At 33.9% G+C, this 24,970-nt stretch overlaps 1 protein-coding gene across 1 annotated transcript; it reads right to left on the bottom strand.

Moving 5' to 3' along the window:
• Positions 1-16,884: 16,884 nt before the first annotated feature.
• On the bottom strand, positions 16,885-18,276 carry LOC101260818 (cytosolic sulfotransferase 12-like). The gene has a single exon (XM_004239407.4). The coding sequence runs from the start codon at positions 18,144-18,146 to the stop codon at positions 17,073-17,075; it is 1,074 nt and encodes a 357-aa protein (XP_004239455.2). The 5' UTR covers positions 18,147-18,276; the 3' UTR covers positions 16,885-17,072.
• Positions 18,277-24,970: the final 6,694 nt, after the last annotated feature.

The following is a 24,970-nucleotide window of genomic DNA, read 5'->3' as shown; positions in this document are numbered from 1 at the left end:
GAGCAGCAGATTTTAATTCTGAAAAAACAGGCTGAGACGACGGACCCCTCGACGGACCGTCGCAGGGTCTCGTTTCAAAACACTTAGAAAATCTAAAATTAGGTACTGAAAATCGACTCTCTGAACTTCGTAACGGAATGGCAGGACGGACCGTCACAGGCGTGACGGACCGTCACAGATTCTTCAGTGGAAATTGAGTCTCTGACCCTTGCGACGACCTGCAGTATGGACCGTCGCAGGCACGACGGGCCGTCGCAGGCTGCGTAATCCCAGTCTGGGTCGGATTTTTTTGCACGTTTTAAGGGACGTTTTTGACTATTCCTGCCTTAATTATAAAGTTCGTGGATTTATATTAATAACTCAATTTCTTGGGGGATAAAAGAGGTAACCTTAAGTTAATTAGTAGGTTATTATTGCCATCTTTTATTCTTAATTATATACTAATTAGGGTAAAAGAAAGAGGGTTTGAATAAAGAAAATAGAAAGAACAAGAGAAAGAGGGAGAAAGTCGAACGAGAAAGAAGAGAAAGAAGAGAACAAAGCTTGAGGAATTGCTTGCTTGATCACGAAGTCTTCGGTGGATGTAGGTTATGGTTTTCATGCTTTCATAGTAAACTCTTAATAGAGAATGATATGTATTGATTAGTATTGTAAACCCTGCTATGTGCTTGATTGTATGCATGCATGAACGTGATTATATAATTGAGATTATATTAAGCATGATGAAGTTATTGAATCCCAAATCTTGATAAAAACCTAATCTCTTTTTAATGATGATGCCTTAGTAAGGGAGAAGGCTTGATGAACTAAAGTAATGAGATTGATGATGCCTTGGTAAGGGAGAAGGCTTGATGAGTTGATAGAATGAGATTAGGGGATCGGGTGTCACGAACCGACACGTAGATTTAGGGGAACGGGTGTCACGAACTGACACGTAGATTTAGGAGATCGGGTGTCACGAACCGACATGTAGATTTAGGGGATCGGGTGTCATGAACCGACACGTAGATTTAGGGGATCGGGTGTCACGAACCGACACGTAGATTTAGGGGATCAGGTGTTACGAACCGACACGTAGATTTAGGGGATCGGAGTGTCACATTCCGACACATAGTAGTAGGGGATCGGAGTGTCACGTATCGACACAAGAGGATTAATGAATATGAGGGAGCGGAGTGTCACGTACCGACACAAGAGAAATAAAGATAATGAATCTTGAAAGATGTTAATATACTCAATCTAATGAACATAATTCCCAAATGAGTATGGTATTGAGGCTTGAGTTCTCATGTGTGAACTTGACGGTAATTGTTAATGATATAGTACTTGTTGTTGCTACATGTTGAGTATCATAGTTGATTTTATGATATTACTTGGTATATATTGTTTTCTATTTTGAGTTGGCCGATGATATCTACTCAGTACCCGTGTTTTGTACTGACCCCTACTTTTATTGTTTTCTTCTTGTTTAATTGTGGAGTGCAGCAAACGTGCCGTCATCTTCGACTCAACAGTAACTCTAGCCAGTCTTCGTCATATCGGATCTTCAGGGTGAGCTAATGTTTCTAGCTTGGACTGGATCTTCTTCCTCATGTCTTGATGCCTTGAAGTTCCGACATGAACTAGCTTTTATGTATTTTTAGCTTTTTAGAATACTCTTAGTTTAGTAAATTGATCATAGATGTTCTTGTGGTGATGACTTCCAAATTTTGGGGATAATAATAGTTATTGAATTGATTTTATTAATGAGTTTAAGTCTTCCGCATTACTTTCTGTTGATATTATATTGAAATGTTAAGGTTTAGATTGGTTGGTTCGCTCACATAGGAGGGTAAGTGTGGGTGCCAGTCGCGGCCCGATTTGGGTCGTGACAAACTTGGTATCAGAGCCTTAGGTTCGTTGGTCTCATCGCACAAGAACGAGTCTAGTAGAGTCTTAAGGAACGGTAGGGGGACGCCTTTACTTTTCTTTGAGAGGCTATAGGACTTTAGGAAAATTCCATTCTTTCTTTATTTCTTTCGTGCTACTACTTGAATCCAATTGGTATCTAGGTGATACAAATTGGTATCTGACCATCTTCACTCTCTTTCGCAAATGGTTAGAACTAGAGCAACGACTACGCCAATACCAACACCAGCACCGGCGGGACAGGGTGCGTCTGAGCCAGCCACTGGGGCTGTAGCTCGAGGAAGAGCAGCGGCAAGAGGCCGTGGTAGAGGTCGTGGGAAGACGTCCTCTAGGGGAAGAGGACGAGCACCTAGCCCATCTAATACTAGGGCAGTGACTCCTCCACCGACTGAGGAGGTGATAAGAGAAGGGGAGGATGGGGAAAATGAACAAGTGCAGAATGAGGGATTGCCACCCCAGCCTACCCCAGAGATGATAAATCAGGTGCTCGCTTATCTTGGTGGGTTGTCTTATCAGGGTCAGGCACCTCCAGTGTTTTCTGCACCAACACCTCCGGTTTCAGAGGTACAACATGCAGCCACTATGGCTCCTCGTATGGATACCTCATTGGATATAGGCACGTTTCCACGTCTGACTACTGGGCCTATAATGACAAATGATCAGCACGAACTTTTCAGTAAGTTCTTGAAATTGAAACCTCCGGTCTTCAAGGGTGCCGAATCTGAGGATGCTTATGATTTTCTGGTTGACTGTTATGAGCTACTACACAAGATGGGTATAGTAGAACGGTTTGGTGTTGAGTTCGTGAGTTATCATTTTCAAGGGAACGCCAAAATGTGGTGGCGGTCACATATTGAGTGTCAACCAACAGAGGCACTACCTATGACTTGAGCCTCATTCTCTAGTTTGTTTATGGAGAAGTATATCCCCCGGACTTTGAGAGATAGGAAAAGGGATGAGTTCTTGAGCCTAGAGCAAGGTAGGATGTCGGTCAATGCATATGAGGCTAAGTTTCGTGCACTATCCAGATATGCCACTCAACTTTGTTTCAGTCCACAAGAGCGGATTCGTCATTTTGTGAAGGGGTTGAGGTCAGAGTTGCGGATTTCAGTCTTACAAGTAGCGGCTACGGCAAAATCCTTCCAAGAAGTGGTAGATTTTGTGGTAGAGGTGGAAGGAGTGAAGCTAGATGAATTCACCATGGCATCGACATCAAAGAGGTTTCGAAAGGGAGGTGAGTTTAATGGTTCTTACTCGAGAGGACAGGGTTCCGGAGGTTTCTCGGTTCGACCCATTCAGTCTTTACTACAGATTGTAGTTGGGGGTCCACCTCAGACCGGTCAACACTTCTCTGAGAGACCTATGCTTGACTCTAGAGAGTGTTATGGATGTGGGGAGACTGGACATATTAGGAGGAATTGTCCCAAACAGAGTTATAGACCCCCAATAGCTAGAGGTAGAGGTGGTCATGGTAGAGGCCGTTATTCTGGAGGACGTGGTGGTCGAGGTAATGGTGGTCACCAAAATGGTCGAGGTGATGGGCAAACTGGAGTCACTACATCACAACATGGTAGGGGCAATGGAAAGACAAACGATAGGGCCCATTGTTACGCTTTCCGTTGGCGGTCTGAAGCGGAGGCATCTGATGCTGTCATCACAGGTAATCTTCTGGTTTGTGATTGCATGGCTTCTGTATTGTTTGATCCTGGATCCACATTTTCTTATGTATCTTCTTCATTTGCTAATGTTCTAAATTTACATTGTGAATTACTTGATATGCCTATTCGTGTTTCTACTCCGGTGGGTGAGTCTGTGGTAGTTGAAAAAGTATATAGGTCTTGTTTGGTGAACTTTGTGGGGAGCAACACTTATGTAGATTTGGTTATCTTAGAAATGGATGATTTTGATGTAATTCTGGGTATGACTTGGCTTTCTTCGAATTTTGCGATCTTGGATTGTAATGCTAAAACTGTGACGTTAGCCAAGCCTGGGACAGATCCGTTAGTGTAGGAGGGTGACTACACTTCCAATCCGGTGCGTATCATCTCCTTTCTTCGTGCTAAGAAAATGGTTAGTAAAGGGTATTTAGCTTTCTTGGCACATCTCAAGGATGACACTACCCAAGTACCTTCGATTGAGTCGGTTTCGGTGGTCCGTGAGTTTCTGGATGTGTTCCCTGCAGATCTTCCTGGTATGCCACCAGATAGGGATATTGACTTCTGTATTGATCTTGAACCGGGTACTCGCCCCATTTCTATACCCCCTTATAGAATGGCTCCCGCGGAGTTAAGAGAGTTAAAAGCCCAACTTCAAGAGTTGTTGAGCAAAGGCTTCATTAGACCAAGTGCATCTCCTTGGGGTGCTTCGGTTTTGTTTGTGAAGAAGAAGGATGGGAGTTTTCGGATGTGCATAGACTACCGGCAGTTGAACAAGGTAACCATAAAGAACAAGTATCCTCTTCCTCGCATTGATGACTTGTTCGATCAGTTACAAGGTGCTTGTGTCTTCTCTAAGATTGACTTGAGATCCGGTTATCATCAATTGAAAATACGGGCAACAGATGTGCCAAAGACTGCTTTTAGAACCAGGTATGGGCATTACGAATTTGTAGTGATGTCTTTTGGTCTTACGAATGCCCCTGCTGCATTCATGAGTTTGATGAATGGGATTTTTAAGCCATATTTGGATCTTTTTGTGATCGTATTTATTGATGATATACTGATATACTCTAAAAGTAAGGAGGAACATGAGGAGCATTTGAGAATGGTATTGGAAATATTGAGGGAGAAAAAGTTTTATGCCAAGTTCTCTAAGTGTGAGTTTCGGCTAGATGTAGTGTCCTTCTTGGGGCACGTGGTTTCCAAGGATGGAGTGATGGTGGATCCTTCTAAGATTGAGACAGTGAAGAATTGGGTAAGACCTACTAATGTGTCAGAAATAAGGAGCTTTGTTGGGTTAGCTAGCTACTACCGCCGATTCGTCAAGGGATTCTCTTCTATTGCTTCCCAACTAACGAACTTGACTAAGCAAAACGTTCCATTTGTATGGTCGGATGAGTGTGAGGAAAGCTTTCAGAAGCTCAAGACTTTGTTGACTACCGCACCCATTCTCACCTTGCCCGTAGAGGGTAAGAACTTCATTGTTTATTGTGATGCCTCCTATTCTAGTTTAGGTGCAGTACTGATGCAAGAGAAGAATGTGATTGCTTATGCTTCGAGGCAATTAAAAGTGCATGAACGTAACTATCCAACTCATGATTTGGAATTGGCTGCGGTATTGTTTGCATTAAAGCTATGGAGACACTATTTATATGGGGTTAAGTGTGAGGTCTACACGGATCATCGTAGCCTTCAGTATGTCTTTACTCAGAAAGATTTGAACTTGAGACAGAGGAGATGGATGGAGCTACTAAAGGACTACGATATCACTATCTTGTATCATCCGGGAAATGCTAATGTTGTGATAGATGCCTTAAGTAGAAAGGCAGGGAGCATGGGAAGTCTAGCTCACTTGCAAGTTTCTAGACGTCCATTGGCTAGAGAGGTTCAGACTCTGGCTAAAAATTAATGAGATTAGAAGTAAATGAGAAGGGAGGATTGTTGGCTTGTGTGGAGGCAAGTTCTTCCTTTCTTGACAAGATTAAGGGAAGACAGTTTGATGATGAGAAACTGCGCAGAATCCAAGATAAAGTGTTGCAAGAAGAGGCTAAAGAAGCGATGATCGATGAGGAAGGTGTTTTGAGGATTAAGGGAAGGGTGTGTGTACCCCGTGTCGATGATTTGATCAAAACCGTTCTTACAGAGGCTCATAGTTCAAAGTATTCGATACATCCGGGTGCAACCAAGATGTACCGTGACCTAAAGCAACACTTTTGGTGGAGTAGAATGAAGCGTGATACTGTGGATTTTATTGCCAAATGTCCAAACTGTCAGCAAGTAAAGTATGAACACCAGAGGCCCGGAGGAACACTTCAGAGAATGCCCGTTCCTGAATGGAAGTGGGAAAGGATTGCAATGGACTTCGTGGTTGGTCTTCCAAAGACATTGGGAAAGTTTGATTCCATTTGGGTGATTGTTGATAGGTTAACTAAGTCTGCTCACTTTATTCCGGTCAAGGTGACTTACAATGCAGAGAAGTTGGCCAAACTTTACATCTCGGAAGTGGTGCGATTGCATGGGGTTCCACTCTCCATTATATCAGATAGAGGTACGCAGTTTACTTCTAAGTTTTGGAAAACGTTGCACGCGGAATTGGGTACTAGGTTGGACCTTAGTACTGCGTTCCATCCTCAGACCGATGGTCAGTCTGAGAGAACGATTCAAGTGTTGGAGGATATGCTTCGCGCATGTGTGATAGAGTTTGGTGGCCATTGGGATAGCTTCTTACCCTTAGCGGAGTTTTTCATACAATAATAGCTATCACTCAAGCATTGATATGGCTCCATTTGAAGCATTGTATGGTAGGAGATGTAGGTCCCCCATTGGTTGGTTTGATGCATTCGAGGTTAGACCTTGGGGTACTGATCTTTTGAGGGATTCGATAGAGAAAGTGAAATCTATTCAAGAAAAGCTTCTAGTGGCGCAAAGTAGGCAAAAAGAATATGCAGATCGAAAGGTTAGAGACTTAGAGTTCATGGAGGGTGAACAAGTCTTGTTGAAAGTTTCGCCAATGAAAGGGGTGATGCGGTTTGGTAAAAGGGGTAAGCTAAGTCCAAGGTATATTGGACCATTTGAAGTACTTAAGCGAGTAGGGGAGGTGGCTTATGAGTTAGCCTTGCCTCCAGGGCTGTCCGTAGTGCATTCGGTATTCCATGTGTCTATGTTGAAAAGATACCATGGGGATGGAAACTACATCATTCGTTGGGATGCAGTTCTGCTTGATGAAAATTTGTCTTATGAGGAGGAGCCTATTGCTATTTTAGATAGAGAAGTTCGCAAGTTGAGGTCAAGGGAGATTGCATCCATCAAAGTTCAATGGAAGAATCGACCCGTTGAAGAAGCCACTTGGGAAAAGGAGGCCAATATGCAAGAAAGATATCCACATCTGTTTACAGATTCATGTACTCCTTTTCGCCCTTGTTTTCCTTCTTGTGATTGTTCGGGGACGAACGATGGGTAAATTGGTATCTATTGTAATGACCTATTTAGTCGTTTTGAGCAGCAAATTTTAATTCTGGAAAAACAGGCTGAGACGACGGACCCCACGACGGACCGTCATGGGCTCGACGGACCGTCGCATGGTCTCATTTCAAAACACTTAGAAAATCTGAAATTGGGTACTGAAAATCGACTCTCTGAACTTCGTAACGGAATGGCAGGACGGACCGTCACAGGCGTGATGGACCGTCACAGATTTTTCAGTGGAAATTGAGTCTCTGACCCTTGTGACGACCTGCAGGACGGACCGTCGCAGGCACGACGGGCCGTCGTAGGCTGTGTAATCCTAGTTTGGGTCGAATTTCTTTGCACATTTTAAGGGACGTTTTTGACTATTCCTGCCTTAATTATAAAGTTCGTGGGTTTATATTAATAACTCAATTTCTTGGGGGATAAAAGAGGTAACCTTAAGTTAATTAGTGTGTTATTATTGCCATCTTTTATTCTTAATTATATACTAATTAGGATAAAAGAAAGAGGGTTTGAATAAAGAAAATAGAAAGAACAAGAGAAAGAGGGAGAAAGTCGAACGAGAAAGAAGAGAAAGAAGAGAACAAAGCTTGAGGAATTGCTTGCTTGATCACGAAATCTTCGGTGGATGTAGGTTATGGTTTTCATGCTTTCATAGTAAACTCTTAATAGAGAATGATATGTATTGATTAGTATTGTAAACCCTGCTATGTGCTTAATTGTATGCATGCATGAACGTGATTATATAATTGAGATTATATTAAGCATGATGAAGTTATTGAATCCCAAATCTTGATAAAAACCTAATCTCTTTTTAATGATGATGCCTTGGTAAGGGAGAAGGCTTGATGAACTAAAGTGATGAGATTGATGATGCCTTGGTAAGGGAGAAGACTTGATGATTTGATAGAATGAGATTAGGGGATCGGGTGTCACGAATCGACACGTAGATTTAGGGGATCGGGTGTCACGAACCGACACATAGATTTAGGGGATCGGGTGTCACGAACCAACACGTAGATTTAGGGGATCGGGTGTCACAAACTGACACGTAGATTTAGGGGATCGGGTGTCACGAACCGACACGTAGATTTAGGGGATCGGAGTGTCACGTTCCGACACATAGTAGTAGGGGATCGGAGTGTCACGTATCGACACGAGAGGATTAATGAATATGAGGGAGCGGAGTGTCACGTACCGACACAAGAGAAATAAAGATAATGAATCTTGAAAGATGTTAATATACTCAATCTAATGAACATAATTCCCAAATGAGTATGGTATTGAGGCTTGAGTTCTCATGTGTGAACTTGACGGTAATTGTTAATGATATAGTACTTGTTGTTGCTACATGTTGAGTATCATAGTTGATTTTATGATATTACTTGGTATATATTGTTTTCTATTTTGAGTTGGCCGATGATATCTACTCAGTACCCGTGTTTTGTACTGACCCCTACTTTTATTGTTTTCTTCTTGTTTAATTGTGGAGTGCAGCAAACGTGCCGTCATCTTCGACTCAACAGTAACTCTAGTCAGTCTTCGTCACATCGGATCTTCAGGGTGAGCTAATGTTTCTAGCTTGGAATCTTCTTCCTCATGTCTTGATGCCTTGAAGTTCCGGCATGGACTAGCTTTTATGTATTTTTAGCTTATTAGAATACTCTTAGTTTAGTAAATTGATCATAGATGTTCTTATGGTGATGACTTTCAGATTTTGGGGATAATAATAGTTATTGAATTGATTTTATTAATGAGTTTAAGTCTTCCGCATTACTTTCTGTTGATATTATATTGAAATGTTAAGGTTTAGATTGGTTGGTTCGCTCACATAGGAGGGTAAGTGTGGGTGCCAGTCGCGGCCCGATTTGGATCGTGACAAAAAGTGAAATTGACAATAACAATATTATTTTCTTAATCAAACATATAAAGAAAAACACGCTAGATAATTTGAAATCCCGATATAAAAAAAATATAATAGATAATTTGAGATTCTAGAAAATACGATAAATAATTTGAAATTCCGATATAAAAAAAATACGATAGATAATTTGAGATTTTTGAGCGGAGTGAGTAAATATTATTACGAAAAAACAGTTACTCATGCTAGATCTTGAAAATCACACTAACACACGTGACTTGTGGCAGTATTTTGAGCAGAACTTTATATTAAGTTTTCACGTTATTATATTATGGACCATTTTATTCTTTTTAACTTTTCTTCAAAATTAATTAATTATTCTTTTTTTTTTTGCCTGTTCGTACTAGTCAAGGGACATTTTAGATTTGTCTGCCAGCTCATCATCCACGTCAGAAATCTAAAAATGACGTGTCTTTGTCTATAATTTCTGACATAATCTTTTTCTCTTTGAAGAATGTTTACCTTGCTTTAAACGAAAGCCACAAATTATGAAAATTCAAAAAATATTTTTAAAGAAAGTAGTGGATCTTATTTGATTAATTTATTTCAAGAAAAATTAAATATTATTGACTTTTTAAAATTTGATCAAATATAGGCTATGATTACGATTTGCGGAGTAATTCAATTATTAACATATTGTGAATTTCTTTTGAATCCATTTTTTTTATATTTATAGGTATAAATTTGGCAAATAATGTTTGTCCATACAATTTGTCATTATTTGGCAAATTTTTTTGACAAATATCCCAAATTTCCAAATACTAGTTTTTTCTAGTATTTGGACCAAATATCATTATTTGGGATATTTTAAAAATTAAAATTTTACCCCAATCTTTTATCTTTTACAAAAACACCCTCTCTAGTAGTTGCTTGCGTTGTATTACATCATTTTTTACGTGAACACCAAAATAGTGATGAAATATTTAGTGAATATTAAATAATGATATGATTGTTAATGAAAATTATTAAAAATTGGCTTTAAGTAACAAAATCATGTACTTTATCTACTTTACGATGTATGGAATAATTCTTGTTGCACTCACTCCAAATTAACACATTGCTTCATTGTCATGGACATTATTGTTGTAACTAACATTCAATTGACTTGTAATACAAACTTTTAGTTAGTTTTGATAGTTTTTAAAACTTGTGTGTATAAATCATATTTTTCTAAAAAGGTGAAATATATTTCCCAAATTTTATGGCCAAACACATGGTGAAATTTCACCCAAATTTTCACTCAAATAATATTTGCCAAGAATATTTGGAAATCTATAGCCAAACGCTAGCTAAGATTATATTTTAGCTAGCTATAATTATTTTGATCAACCAATCAAATATACATTTCGACTTTCAAGAAAATGTTTAAGTATATAATGCTCAATTTGAAAGATATGATTTTATATATCAATTTCGTCTAAATTAAGTTTAGATAAATATATCATAATTTATAGCAACGATTTATTTCCTTTTCAAGAAAAATAGCTAGCTAAATATGAAATAAATAATTTCATCATCTATTATATGGGATTATATGAGGAAACTTTTGTTATAAGTTAGGCAAAGGTGTGTATTGTACGTGTAATTTCTAACACTTATAAATATATATCATGATATCCATGCACTAATAAACATTTGCATATTTCGTAAGTTTTACTTATGTATAATAATACATACTAGTCATCATGAAAAATATGTCTTGTACACGATATAAAGGTTTAATATTTGTTTCAGTTTAGAAAATTAAAAAATAATTTATAACTGAACTATTTTCTACTTATTTTTCAAATGAGTAGAACGTAATTCAGTAAAATTATCGTTTTCTGTGTTGTTTCCTAAAAAACACGTACGAAATTAAATATGAACAAGTAAAGACAACCGGAGAGAGTAATTTCAAGCAACAAACATATGAGTTAGATATTGTGAGAAAGTAATAATAGAAGGAATGTACTAGTTCTTGTTCCCCCTAGATTTGTGTGGTTGTTACATAAATAGGAAATGATAGACAAAATCTGATGAGAATCCCTTTTGTGTCCCTCTAATAAATACATAACAGAATTTAATTCCTGCCAAATTTTAATAGTATACTATAAAGTAGGAAAAGGGAATGTGGTTACCTTCTTCTTCTGTGGAGTATTGAGAGTGACATTTATCAAAAGTATACAAAAATAAATATGTTTATACGTGTAATTTAGATAAATATTATAAAAATAGAGCGAATAAATATAAAGGGTAAAGGGAAGTGAGGTCGAGGGTTAGGGTTCGACGTGTGGACACATGAGTGAGATGAGAGGGTGGGTTGGGTGGGGTGGTAGGAGGGTATCACAAGATGTTCAGAGGTGCGAGATATAATATATAAGATTGATATACTATTTATGAAATTTTATTTTTTTTTACTTTCGCTAAAAAGTCATTTTTAAAAGTTTTAAGTTAATTTTTTTCATAGATAAATATGTTGACTAGCTAAAAAATGTAAAGTACCCTCCAAATCAAACACTTCGAAGTATATATTCATTAATCATAATCAAATAATAAAACTCTATATATATGTGTGTGAACAAAAATTATAAATAACGGTGGAGCGATAATTATTATTGAGGTAGGTTTGTATAAATCGTGCATTTGAATTTTCTTGATAAAAAATTGCTGTCACATAAATTAGAGGACATAAAACATATTTTGATACATATACAGATATTTGAATCTCATCGACACAAGTGGAATTTTCATTACAGTATTAGAGATAGTTCAAAATTCTTTATAACAATTTAAATTATCTTATTAAAATTTTTAATTTTGCCACTGATCATATATTTATTAATTTATTATAAATAACGAATCTGAATAAAAAACGAATGAGCCTTATTTGACGAATATATTTATTCACCCTCCCCTTTCCCTTTTAGTCCCCACAAAATCTAAGATTCATATTAATACAAGAAGATCTTCACCATACCTTTATTCCTCTCTTTGGAATTTTTCTTTCCATATGGGATTTCACTTTCATGCCAGTCACACAATAGGAAGGAAGATAATATAGAATTTATTTTTAAAATAATTTTCCTATATATTATCATGGATTTTTGGGAGAGAATAACTTCTTTGATATTTATTCAATTTTGAGATTACTATTTAAGTTAATAAATTTATCAAAAATAAGTCTAAACAACTTTAGTCATGTGAGTGAAGTTTATTGTAATGAAAATACATGTGATTAAAGTTTAGGTAAAGTTCAAGCATTTTAGTGTCTTTTTTTTTATTATGAAAAAACATATATTCTTAGGTGATAAATGTTTAAAAGAATTTGTTCAAAAATATGTAAAAATCAGTGTTTTAAAAGGCGGGGAGTAAGGCGAGGAGTTTTACTTAGTTTAGGGCGAGATATAAGCCTCACGACGTGGGACATAAGTCCTATAAATTTTTTAAATTTTAATTTATAATATAGTATAATAATACAAAATTATAAAAATGCATCAAAAATTGAAATAATTACAAACATAATTAATGAAACTCATAGAAAATAAAACTTTTAACATGAATATACAAGTATAAATAATTTATATCTTAACTTTTTAATAATCAAAGAACCATTATTTTCAAAAATATTTTTTTTATCATACTATACAATTCATCCCCCTAAAAGAAATAACAAATAAAACTTATCAATATTATAATAAAAACATCACTCAATGATGAATAAAAATAAAATCACTTTCAAATAGCTAAATAAAATATGATAACTTTTGAGATTTATGATAAAACCATGAAGAACAATGATAAGTGAAAAAGTAAAATTTCATTATATATTTTTAAAAGAACTGTTACGTAATGTATAATCACTTTCACGATATTATCAAATAGTAAAGATGTGATGCAACAACTTGTTATTTGAGTTACACTCAATGTTCTTATCTCTATAGATTAAATTTTTCTTGAAGTATCATCAGTTATTCAAAAATTATGTGGGTCAACAGTGTGAACTAAAGATTTTAACATATAATTTGTATAAGATCTGTTAGGCGAGCCCCGAGCATTGACGTTAGGCATTCTTAGAGCGTAAGTCTTATAGAACTAAATCTCACACTTGAGTCTCAAGGCATTTTGCTAAAGTCCCACCTCAGAGCGAGCCCCGAAACAAGTTCCAACAGTCTTTTAAAACACGTGTACAAATTAAATAAAGTAGAAGTGCTATTTGTGCAACTTTATCGCAATGACTTTGAAGGCCCAATATAGACGCCGGCCCATTTAGTGTAATTGATGTAGTTTTGTTCATAAATTCGACCCAATTCTCTTTCTTTCACGAACATTTAGGGTAATTCCAAATCCAAAAAAAAGAAAAAGAAAAACCCTTCATTTTCTTTAATTTGATTTCATTTAAAACAAGATTTGGTTAAATTTTTTTATATTTATATAGAATTATTATGAGAAAATAGCAATTGGATAAATTTACACATATTTTTGGACATCTTAACAAAAACTAAAGACCATCATATTTGAGTCCTAAATTGATGATTTGACATTTTTAGTAATTTGTGTGGAATTAAATAATCTCCAATTCAAAAAAAAAAATGTCTCTAACCTCATTGACACTATTATAGTATTAACAAAAACATGACTTCTTGTAAAAAAACAAAGAAATACTTGGAATTTACTACAAAATTTGCAACACATTTGAGTAATGAACGTTTAAAATAGTATTGATACTAACATTAGAATTTTTATTGTCTATATTTATTACATTACTCGCGAACACAACTCCTATAACATTAATTTTCAAAATATATAATTGCATTCAATTGACAATATAATAACATATTATAGCTTAATCAAACATAAGAAAAATTTAATCCATATCCTTGAAACTTTTCTTCAATGATATGATTGAGTTTATCACTCATTTCTGTAGCAAAATAATTTCTCCTTGACGAAAGAACACCTTATTTCCCTCTAAAGTTGATAGTTTTCCATTAGTATTCATCTCCAAATTTCTCAAATTCTCAAAGCTGCACATTCTTAATATTTCATCCACCACACTAAATTTTCTTTAACATTCCGAAAATTCAGCCAATTGTTTAAGCTGAATTATTGGTTTCTCCTTAATTTTTTCATACATCAAGAAAAGTACTTAGTTAGAATTTTCTATGCTTCATTTTCAGTTAACCAACACATGATTCCAAAGCGGATCATAAAGGTTCAACCCCTCACAAAAAAGATCAGACATTTCATGAATGAAATTGGTATCTTTGTGATGAAATCTTAAATTGTTTACAAAATGCCGTAGAAAAATAAAAATGTCCTTAGAATTCCTACATAAGTAAATAAGTTTGATTTTCGAATTCATGATTGATTTTGGCAATGAAGCAAAAGGCACATGAGTATGCAAGTTGGAATGCTAACAACTTAAGCTTGAAAAAGAGTAAGAAGGAACACTTATATTGACTCTGTTCAACCCATGAATAACGTGACTTAATATAAAGCAATAAAACACATGCAATATATAAAAGCTTGTAAAACAATGAAAACACTTAGTTCGTTAAAAAAATTCAATAACAAACTCAACTTTACTTATATATGAAGTATTATAGTTTTTCGATCCATGTTGGTTACATGGATTAAGGGGGCTCGAGTTAATATGAACTCGCGTCCCCATATCGGTACTCAGTACTACTCAAAAAAACAATAATTTGGATAATAATATACTTGAATTGCAAATCAGATAAAATTTCCATGAAAACTATTTTTAATTTGTATTTTAAATTTTAAAATGGATGAATATGCAAACTCACAAAAAGAGGATATAACTAAAATCGAATCACATTTATTTTACCTTTTACTGACATTTATAAGATTAGTTTTTCTCTCCTACGATTTTCAAATTAATTAATTAAGTTTTTTGTTTGTCATTCTAATTATTTTTAATACTTTTAAATTAGTGCGGTTAGTTTAAATATATGTAAATGCAATTATCTTTTTGAATTTTGAGATAACTGGTGAATTCCTAAATTTACTTTAGAAATTTTTTCATCCAAAAAAGTATTATCAATTTTGTATAATTTAAAGGATAGGAAAATGCATTTTCATTAAGGCAAGTGACAACGTAGGAATAAATCACTTGATCATTTTGATTTTGAAGTTGAAATTCAAGCTAATTTAAAATTACAATATATAATAAAATAAATAAAGACAAATTTATTTGAATTTAAGATGAAACTGTTCTAAAATTATAATGGTAAAAACTTTTTCTAACAAATGTCAATTGTCAAACCCAAAGTATTGTATTTATAGCCAACTGATATTTTGTAATGTTTAGATTCAAACCAACAGAATTTTTTTTCTTCTAAATTATTTGATTGAATGCAAAAGTATATGATTAATATAAATTTATCAAAAAAAAATGTCTTCTCACTTTTTGTAAGTGTAGCTAATTAAATATCCACTAAATTTTTTTTTGAAAGGAAGTGCAGTAGAAATTAAACATCATGTGTAATTTCAATAATTACAATTACAAAATAAGTATTATTTCAATTTGAATTAAAAATATTTTTGAAATTATAATCAAATAAATTATTTAATGGATACTACATTCTATTTGTCCCCTTTTCGATTTCATAAATAAAAGTACCAAAACATGTTTTTATTAAGAGATCTAATTATTTTTAAAAATAAAATTCTATCAAATATAACTTTCAACGTTAAAATGACTAGATTATCGGTATTATGAAATAAAAAACTATTACATCATATGGCAAATTATTTAGAATTCTTGTGGTAATATAGCAACAACAAAATCAAATAATAACAATAATGATGATAGTAATTGTTTGCAACAAATTTTAAACGTATGGAAAATAAATAAATCATATAATTAAAATATGAAGAAATTCTACTCTCCTAGGATTTATCCATGATTTGAGGGCCACTAATTCATGATATAGATTTTGATCTCTTAATAAACCATCAATTTGTGGAGTATTCGAGATCTTGTTCTCTTTATGAAATTTTTGAGATGTCTTTTAAGGGAATCTAGTACCTTTTATATAGGCATAAACTAGGATTTAGGGTTGAATAGTCTCCATGAAATCCTTATCTGATTTGAACACAGTATATAGAATCTCAATTCGAATTGAACGCATCTTGTATATTCCCACAAAATCTCAATGTCTACGATAATAAAAAAAAGAATAAGATCTATTCAAATTTATAAAATTACTTTACTGTAGAAGTATCATAATTTTTTTTGTCATTATTATTTATAGAACATTAGGAATTATTATGCGCGCTCAATATCTTTCCATTAATAATAAAAATGGATTTGTAGTAAGTATTATCTTTCTGTGATTAACCAAGTCCAAAACTAATAATAACTAGAGATTAAACATATTATTAAAACAATAAGTATAAGTACTAAAATCAATGGAAAATCTTATAATAGTCATAAAAGTAATTTACCCATTATTTGTTAAATTAGAATACTAAAAGTTGATAAGTTTCCTCGACATTTAATCATTGTTAAAGACATAAATTATTATTTTCTTCTATGAAAAATTACATATCTAAATTAATAATTTAAAGATAATACGACAAGTAATTAATTCACTATTTATGTTTGATTAATTTAATAATTAATAAGAAATTATATAAATTAAATTTACGTATTGAATTTTCTGTACATTTTTGTATTGTTATTAAATTATTTATAATTTTATATAAATTTAACTTTCAAAAGACATTTGAAAATTTTTAGGCCAAAAAAAACATATTTAAAATGAATCATCATGTCACTTAATCTTATGATATTTAATATTTCATGCGAAAAGTAAAAATTTATAAATTGTTAACATGGAGAAAACGTTAATGTATTAATACATCATAAAAGTAATAAAGGATAAATATGTAAAAATAATTGAACTATTTAATATTTTATGAAATAAAATTAATCATAAGTTGATTTTTTTTATGTGACGTGCGGATATGTATACTGTTATATATTAATGCAACAATATAGGTTTTGTTGCATGTTCTTGTTACATTACTCCTAAACACAACTACTCTTACATTGATTTTGAAAATAAATAAACGATATCCAAAAGTTCACATTATAACATATTAATGTCTAATCAAATATACAAAAATTTTAATCCACATCTTTGAAACTTTTGTTCAATGATATGATTGAGTTTATCATTCATCTCAACAGTAAAATAATTTTTCCAATCTCCAACTTCTCCTTGACGAAAGAAATTTTTATTTGCTATTCCAGTCAACATTTTTCCATTGACATTCACCTCCAAATTCCTCAAATTTCCAAAACTACACAATCTTAATATTTCATCCACAACTCCACAATTTTCTTCCTCTTTGGAAAATGGACATTTCAAGAATTCAGCTAAGCGTTTAAGATAAATTTTAGGTTGCTTTTTAATTTCTTCATACATCAAGAAAAATACTTTATCAGGATTTTCTTTACTTTCTTTCCAATAACCCAACACATGATCCCAAAATGGTCCATAAATACTCACACCCTTACAAAAATGATCAAACATTTCTTCAATGGAATTGGTATCTTTGTGATTATCAAGTCTTAAATTATTTGCAAATTGCCACATAGAAATAAATGCGTCCTTTGGATTCCTACATAAGTAAACAAGTTTGGTTCTTGAGTTTTGGACTGATTTTGGCAATGAAGCAAAGGGAACATGAGTTGCCATAAGTCTAGGTGAAGTGAACAAGGAAAAATCAGGAACTTGATCATCAGCATATAGATCAAGTTCCAAGAACAAAACTAGATCATGAGGGTTCTTGACAAGTAAAGGGTGATCTTGTTGAGAAATAGGATTATTTTTTCGATTCACTAACGCAAATAGAAGTGATTTTAGCCAAACACTTCCTGATTTTGGACTTGTAACGAGAATGATATCACTATCTTGAGCTTGGAATTGTTGTTGAAATGCAATCACACCTTGAATTGATCGTGATGATGACCAAAAACCTTGATAATTGTATATAGTTGATTCTATCCATCCTTTTTCTTTAGGTAGGGTAGAGAAAAATTTCTTCCACTCTTCACTTGGCTCCTCTTGTAAATATTTGGGAGGAGAAATTTGAGATGTTGTCATTGTTTTGAATTGAGTGTTTTCTACAAATTTGAGATTTATATAACATATATACACACATATACACTTATTATTCATGTGAATACTTAATCATACACTAAATGTGAGCTCTCTACTTCACGCTTTTCATGTCTTTCTACAAACAACTTTTAATTAACTTTTCTTATTATTCTTTATGAAGACTCAGGAGTGGCATTATTAATGTGAGTGTCTTACAATAATTAGTGTGCCAAGATGTTATCCTATTCAAATTTATAATTTATTTTATAATTTTTGAATTATATATTTTTAAAAAATTTATTATCCAATCAAACTATGTCACGTTAAACAAAAAGAGTAATATAAAAGTGATAAGTAGCTAGTAATGTGAAATGAAAATTGAAAGAGCCTTAGGAAGAAGGTGTTGCATCTTGTTATCCAATATTAAAAAGAAAAAAGAATTTAGAGATGAACGTGAAAATAATACAATAATAACATTATTTTCACGATAATTTGATAAAGGGTATTAGAAAGAGTAGTTATATATAACCTTATCCTTTTGATCTTGTGAAGGTAAATACATATTTTTTTATATAAATCTTAGGTTAAAGCATATAAAATTAGGTATGAAATAAAATACATGAGTAATGAAGAAGTTATATTAAAACAATGGGGAAAAGGATAATATGAAAAAAAAGTAGTAGGATAACCGAAGCAAATAAACAACATATAATAATCAAATATAAGAATTATATAGCATGATAGTAATTATATAATAATAATAATAATAATAATAATAATAATAATAATAATAATAATTATAAGCTTCATGTCTGTCATGTCTTGTCTAATCACATTTCAACAGTATTCTTTTGACCTACCTTTACCTTTTCTTAAATCCACCATAGTCAAGCTCTCACACCTCCTCACTAGGTCACATGTCCATCTCATCTTCACATACTACAACAAAAATAACTTTTAGCGGTAATAAATAGACACATTATTAAAGAGTGCTAAAATCTTTATGGACATTAGTTAAGTGTCATTAGATACAATGTCTTTAAATCCTTTAGGTACATATACAAATAATGTCAATTGCCACCAAAAATACATATTTAGCGGCAATTTCTAATTAATTGCCGTTAAAGATCACTTTTGATGTAGTGACATGTTCAACCATCTCAATCTCGATTCCCTCATCTTATTAACTGTAACGACCCCAACCATCGTTATTCAGGAAAAACAAAACTTTGGAAAATTGACTGGGTCCCACCAGGGCGGGCCAGATGCCGCTAGAGCGATGGCGCCACGACGGGGTAAGTAGGCTCCAGAGTGAGATAGGCGAGACAAAATGTAAATAACACAAAATCCTATTTTCTCTTTCTTTCTAAAATACTTATTTTTGACGTAAATCACCCCATAAACTCTCTTAAAGTTGCTCTAATCTCGAGAGAAGAAGAGGATGAGACTTCTAACGGAATGGCAGTAGTTGGGGAATCTCCGATCAAATGCACCGTCCCGCCGTCTCGAAATTAGAAAAGTTATTTGCAATCTCTTTATGAATTTCTTGCGCCCAGGTAGGCTAAGTTTATTAATTGAGTAGTTAAAAATCTATTATTCACTGCGTAAAGTTCATTCTTAGGCCTTCATCAGCCGAACGAGGGTTGATTATGTGTATATCCTTAAGTGGTACATTCGACGTATATTGTGGGAGAAAACCTTAGTTTGTGGAATAGGGTGTAGGTGATAGTTATGATTTTATGATTGTATGATGTATGCTTGTATTTTCTTCATTATGATGCAAGCATGTATGCGAATGTTGAGTTATTGATCACACTAATTGTAATGAGTATGAACGAATAACTATATGCGTTGGATCACTTCTTGAATATATGATTATTGAGAATATACTTGTGATTGTTATTATGGCTTGTTGAATGCATCAAATGTTGCGTTCCAACACACCAACTTGGATGGGTTGTCACGTTCTGACATAAATATGAGATCGATTGCCTTGTTCTGACATAAACATTGAATCGAATATCACGCTCCGGTATACTAACACTATGAATTTGAATTTCATGATAGAACTAATGAATTTTTGATATATAAATGCATATTGTTGAGAATGAGATAATCGATATGGTATACGTTCGGTATGTTGCATGTTTATAATATTTTATTTACTTACTTATGTTCTATTATGTGGGGGTTGCGATGTTGAGGTGAATTGGAGGCATCCGGTTGTACAAAGAAATTGTGAATGGTAGAGAACCAAATCGGGTAAGGAAAAGTTAAGGGTTCTGGTGCAATCATTGTTAGATAGAATGTAGCCGTGGTTTATTGTTGTTAAAGTTGGGAATAATAATCCTTGATAGGTGAAATACTAGATTACAAGTTGAAGAGATATGAGAGTGAAGGATAGGTTGTCATGGGTGTTGACCGGGTTGGTGCTATTTATTTGTGGAAGGCCTTTAAAAGGGATATAATGACTAGGTATGACCAAGAGCGAAACAAGTATGGTTAGAACTTTGATATGGTAGGGAATATAAGGTGGAGAAATAATTTCTCTTATTGCATGTGTCGCCAATTGATTTTGTATATTATGCGGTGGGTATTTAGTTGATCGATGATGGCTATCAGTATATGTGGTTATACTGATACTATTTCTGTTATGCCTTTTAAGGCATAGTTTGAATGCAGGATCAGTGATGTCTCGTAGGTGAAGACGAAGATAATTTCCAGCAACTTCTACCTTTCCTTCCATGTGATGGGAGTTTTTGTTATAAAATTGTTATTCTTACAATAACTTGTATTTATGAAGTTAATGAACAGAAACAGAAACAAGATGAAGCAGAAAAAATTTAAAATAGAAGAATTAATCCGAGTCCACAGAAACTACTGTGTGTCCTTAAGAAATTTAATCCCCTCACTGTACCCAAGGTTATGAATTAATTTCTCCCAAGATAAAACGGATTAAACCTGTTAAAGAAATAGCGGTACCTCAAACTTCTTTAACTTCAACGAATTTAAGAATAGCAACAAGTCACACAGACTCAGTCGATCGACACTTTGATTTTATTTGAGAGAAAAATAAATGCAGAGAAAGAAATTTTTTTTTCCAGTGATTAAAAAATCAAAAATTGACTTCCTTTTATAGCCATTTTCAGCAAGGAACATGTCTGATCAGTGAAATCTGTTCAGACCCATTTTGTCCAGAAAGTTGTGTCTTTTGGAAAAAATAACAACTTTTCAAAAAATTGTGTCTGTTAGGAAAATAACTACTTTTTGGAAAGTAACGACTTTTCAAAAAGTAATGACTTTTCGGAAAGAGTAACAACTTTTCGGAATGTTACCGTTACCTGCAAATTTATAAGAAATGACTTTTCATTTGCACTTTGCAAATGACTTTTCATTTTCTCTCCAAAGTAGTTCCCTCACTTTTGATATTTGCTCTTTTCTTTTCCCATTCACACTTGCTAAAACCCAACAATCCCCCACATGAATGGGGAAGGCTATTGTTAAAACATATGCATGAAAAAACTTGTGTGTCTTGTAGGTAAAGGTTAATTGCATCTGGATAAGTAGGTTTCCCTTTAAACTTTCCGTAGTGAACATATATCGGATATACTCGGTCAATCGGTAGATTTGATATCTTTGAACCGTCGAGCTTTGGTGTATACCTAGACAACATATGTCACACAATCAACCCTTGAACTATTCTTAGTTCTCATTGTTTTGTTCGTTTCAGCCATGAACACATCTTGGATAGTAAGTGCTTAAAGAACTGGCCTTACCGGATTCTCCTTGAAGCGGCTTACACTTCACACTTACATAGGTGATTTCTAAATGTGTTATCCCATAGATACACCATTTGATATTCCTTGTATCAAACTTAGAAACCATTAAAAAGTCCTTATGTCTTTATCCTAGTTACTAAACATTGTCTCATCATGAGAATGGACCATAAAATAATAATAATATTTTATTTTATTTTTTCCTTTGACAATGTTGAACCGTCATCAATGACTTTGTTTTATCTCCTTGAACCTAGATCTTGGGATCTCCAGTCTTCTAGGTAGAGTTACCGCCACGATGACTTGTTCTCGGCCATAGTCCCATTCCCGTCGATGATTTCTCAACTCCCTCTCTATTTAGGCCTTTTGTAAGTGGATCTGACACATTATCTTTTGATTTCACATAGTTAATTGTGATAATTCCACTAAAGAGTAGTTGTCTCACAGAGTTATGTCTTCGTCTTATGTGACGAGACTTGCCGTTATACATAATGCTTCCAGCCCTTCCTATTGCAGCTTGACTATCACAATGTATGCATATAGGGGCCATTGGTTTGGGCCAAAATGGAATATCTTCTAAGAAATTCCGGAGCCATTCAGCTTCTTCACTTGCCTTGTCTAAAGCAATGAATTCAGACTCCATTGTAGAGCGAGCTATACATGTTTTTTTGGATGATTTCCAAGATATTGCTCCTCCAGCAAGAGTAAAAACGTATCCACTTGTGGATTTTGTTTCAGTTGACCCAGTAATCCAATTTGCATCACTATATCCTTCAAGAACGGCTGGATATCTGTTGTAACGTAAAGCATAGTTTTGAGTGTAATCTAAGTATCCCAAAACTCTCTTCATTGCCAACCAATGATTATGATTAGGATTACTTGTGTATCGACTCAGTTTACTGATAGCGCAAGCTATGTCTGGTCGTGTACAATTCATGACATACATTAAGCTTCCCAATACGCTAGCATAGTCCAATTGAGACTGACTTTCGCCTTTATTTTTTGCAAGATGAAGATTTACATCAATTGGAGTCTTTGCCCTTTTAAAATTCAAAAATTTGAATTTTTCAAGTATCTTTTGAATATAATGAGTTTGAGACAATGCTAGACCGTTAGGAGTTTTTAGAATTTTAATTCCTAATATCACATCAGCAACTCCTAAATCTTTCATATCAAACTTACTAGCAAGCATACGCTTTGTAGCTTTTATATTAGCAATGTCTTTGCTCATTATAAGCATATCATCTACATATAGGCATAAAATAACTTCCTGATTTTGGAGTATCTTTAATGTAAACACATTTATCACATTCATTGATCTTAAATCCATTTGCCAACATGGTTTGATCAAACTTTGCATGCCATTGTTTTGGTGCTTGTTTTAGCCCATAAAGTGACTTAATAAGTTTGCACACTTTCTTTTCTTTACCAGGAACTACAAAACCCTCAGGTTGTTCTATGTAAATTTCCTCTTCAAGCTCTCCATTTAAGAAGGCTGTTTTCACATCCATTTGATGAATTTCAAGACCGTATACTGCAGCTAGTGCAATTAACATCCGAATTGACGTAATCCTAGTCACTGGCGAATATGTGTCAAAATAATCAACACCTTCTTTTTGTCTAAAGCCTTTGACAACAAGTCTTGCTTTATATTTGTCAATAGTTCCATCGTCTTTGATCTTCCTTTTAAAGATCCATTTTGAACCCAACGGTTTGTTCCCTGGAGGAAGATCAACCAACTCCCAAGTATGATTGCTTAAGATTGATTCAATTTCACTATTAACAGCCTCCTTCCAAGAGGTTGAGTCGCTAGACAACATTGCTTCCTTGAATGTTTGAGGCTCACTTTCAAGAAGAAATGTTACAAAATCTGATCCAAATACAGTAGATGTCTTTTGACGTTTACTGCGTCTTGGACTTTCTTCATTTTGTTCATTCTCTTTTGGTTCTTCTATGGGTTGTTTAGATCACCCACTAGATGACTCAAGTCTAGTTTTATACGGATAGATATGTTCAAAAAATTCAGCACTATCTGATTCCATTACCGTATTATCATGAATATCCGAATGTTCTGACTTATGAACCAAAAACCGACATGCCTTACTGTTTGCGGCATATCCAATGAATACACAATCCACAGTCTTAGGTCCCATTTTTACCCTCTTAGGTATAGGAACTTGGACTTTGGCTAGACATCCCCACACTTTGAAATATTTCAAATTGAGTTTTCTGCCTTTCCATTTCTCATATGGAATTACATTTGTCTTTGAGTGAGACACTCTATTAAGTATCTGATTTGCTGTAAGGATAGCTTCCCCCCACAAGTTCTGTGGTAAACCTGAACTTATAAGTAATGCATTCATCATTTCTTTTAAAGTTCGATTTTTTCTTTCTGCAATTCCATTAGACTGAGGAGTGTTGGGAGCAGTAGTTTGATGGATTATTCCATTTTCTAAACATATTTCTGCAAATGGAGATTCATATTCTCCACCTTTATCACTTCTGATCATTTTGATCTTTTTATCTAACTGATTTTCAACTTCAGTTTTATATTGCCTAAATGCATCTATTGCTTCATCCTTACTATTTAGCAAATAGACATAACAATATCTAGTGCAATCGTCAATAAAAGTTATGAAATACGGTTTCCCACCACGTGATGGTGTTGACTTCATGTCACAAATATCAGTGTGAATCAATTCTAAAGGATTTGAATTCCTTTCAACAGATTTATAAGAATGCTTAGCATACTTAGATTCAACACAAATTTGACATTTTGATTTATTGCACTCAAATTTTGGCAAAATATTTAAGTTAATCAGTTTTCGCAAGGTTTTGTTATTAACGTGTCTCAAACGTTCATGCCATAAACATTTAGACTCAAGCAAGTAAGAAGAAGCAAAATCTTTATTCATATCAACTGCAATTACATTGAGTTTGAAAAGGCCATCACTAAGGTAGCCTTTTCCTACATACATATCATTTTTGCTTACTACTACTTTATCAGAAACAAATACACATTTAAATCCATTCTTGGTCAGAACTGGAATTGAAACTAAATTCTTTCTCAATTCTGGAACATATGAGACCCTATTCAAAGTCACCACCTTGTCTGATGTCATCTTT

The sequence above is a fragment of the Solanum lycopersicum genome, chromosome 5 (assembly GCF_036512215.1).
Source record: "Solanum lycopersicum chromosome 5, SLM_r2.1".
Taxonomy (NCBI): Eukaryota; Viridiplantae; Streptophyta; class Magnoliopsida; order Solanales; family Solanaceae; genus Solanum; species Solanum lycopersicum.
Note: the sequence above shows the minus strand (reverse complement) of the source record. Positions and strands in the feature narration are given on the sequence as shown.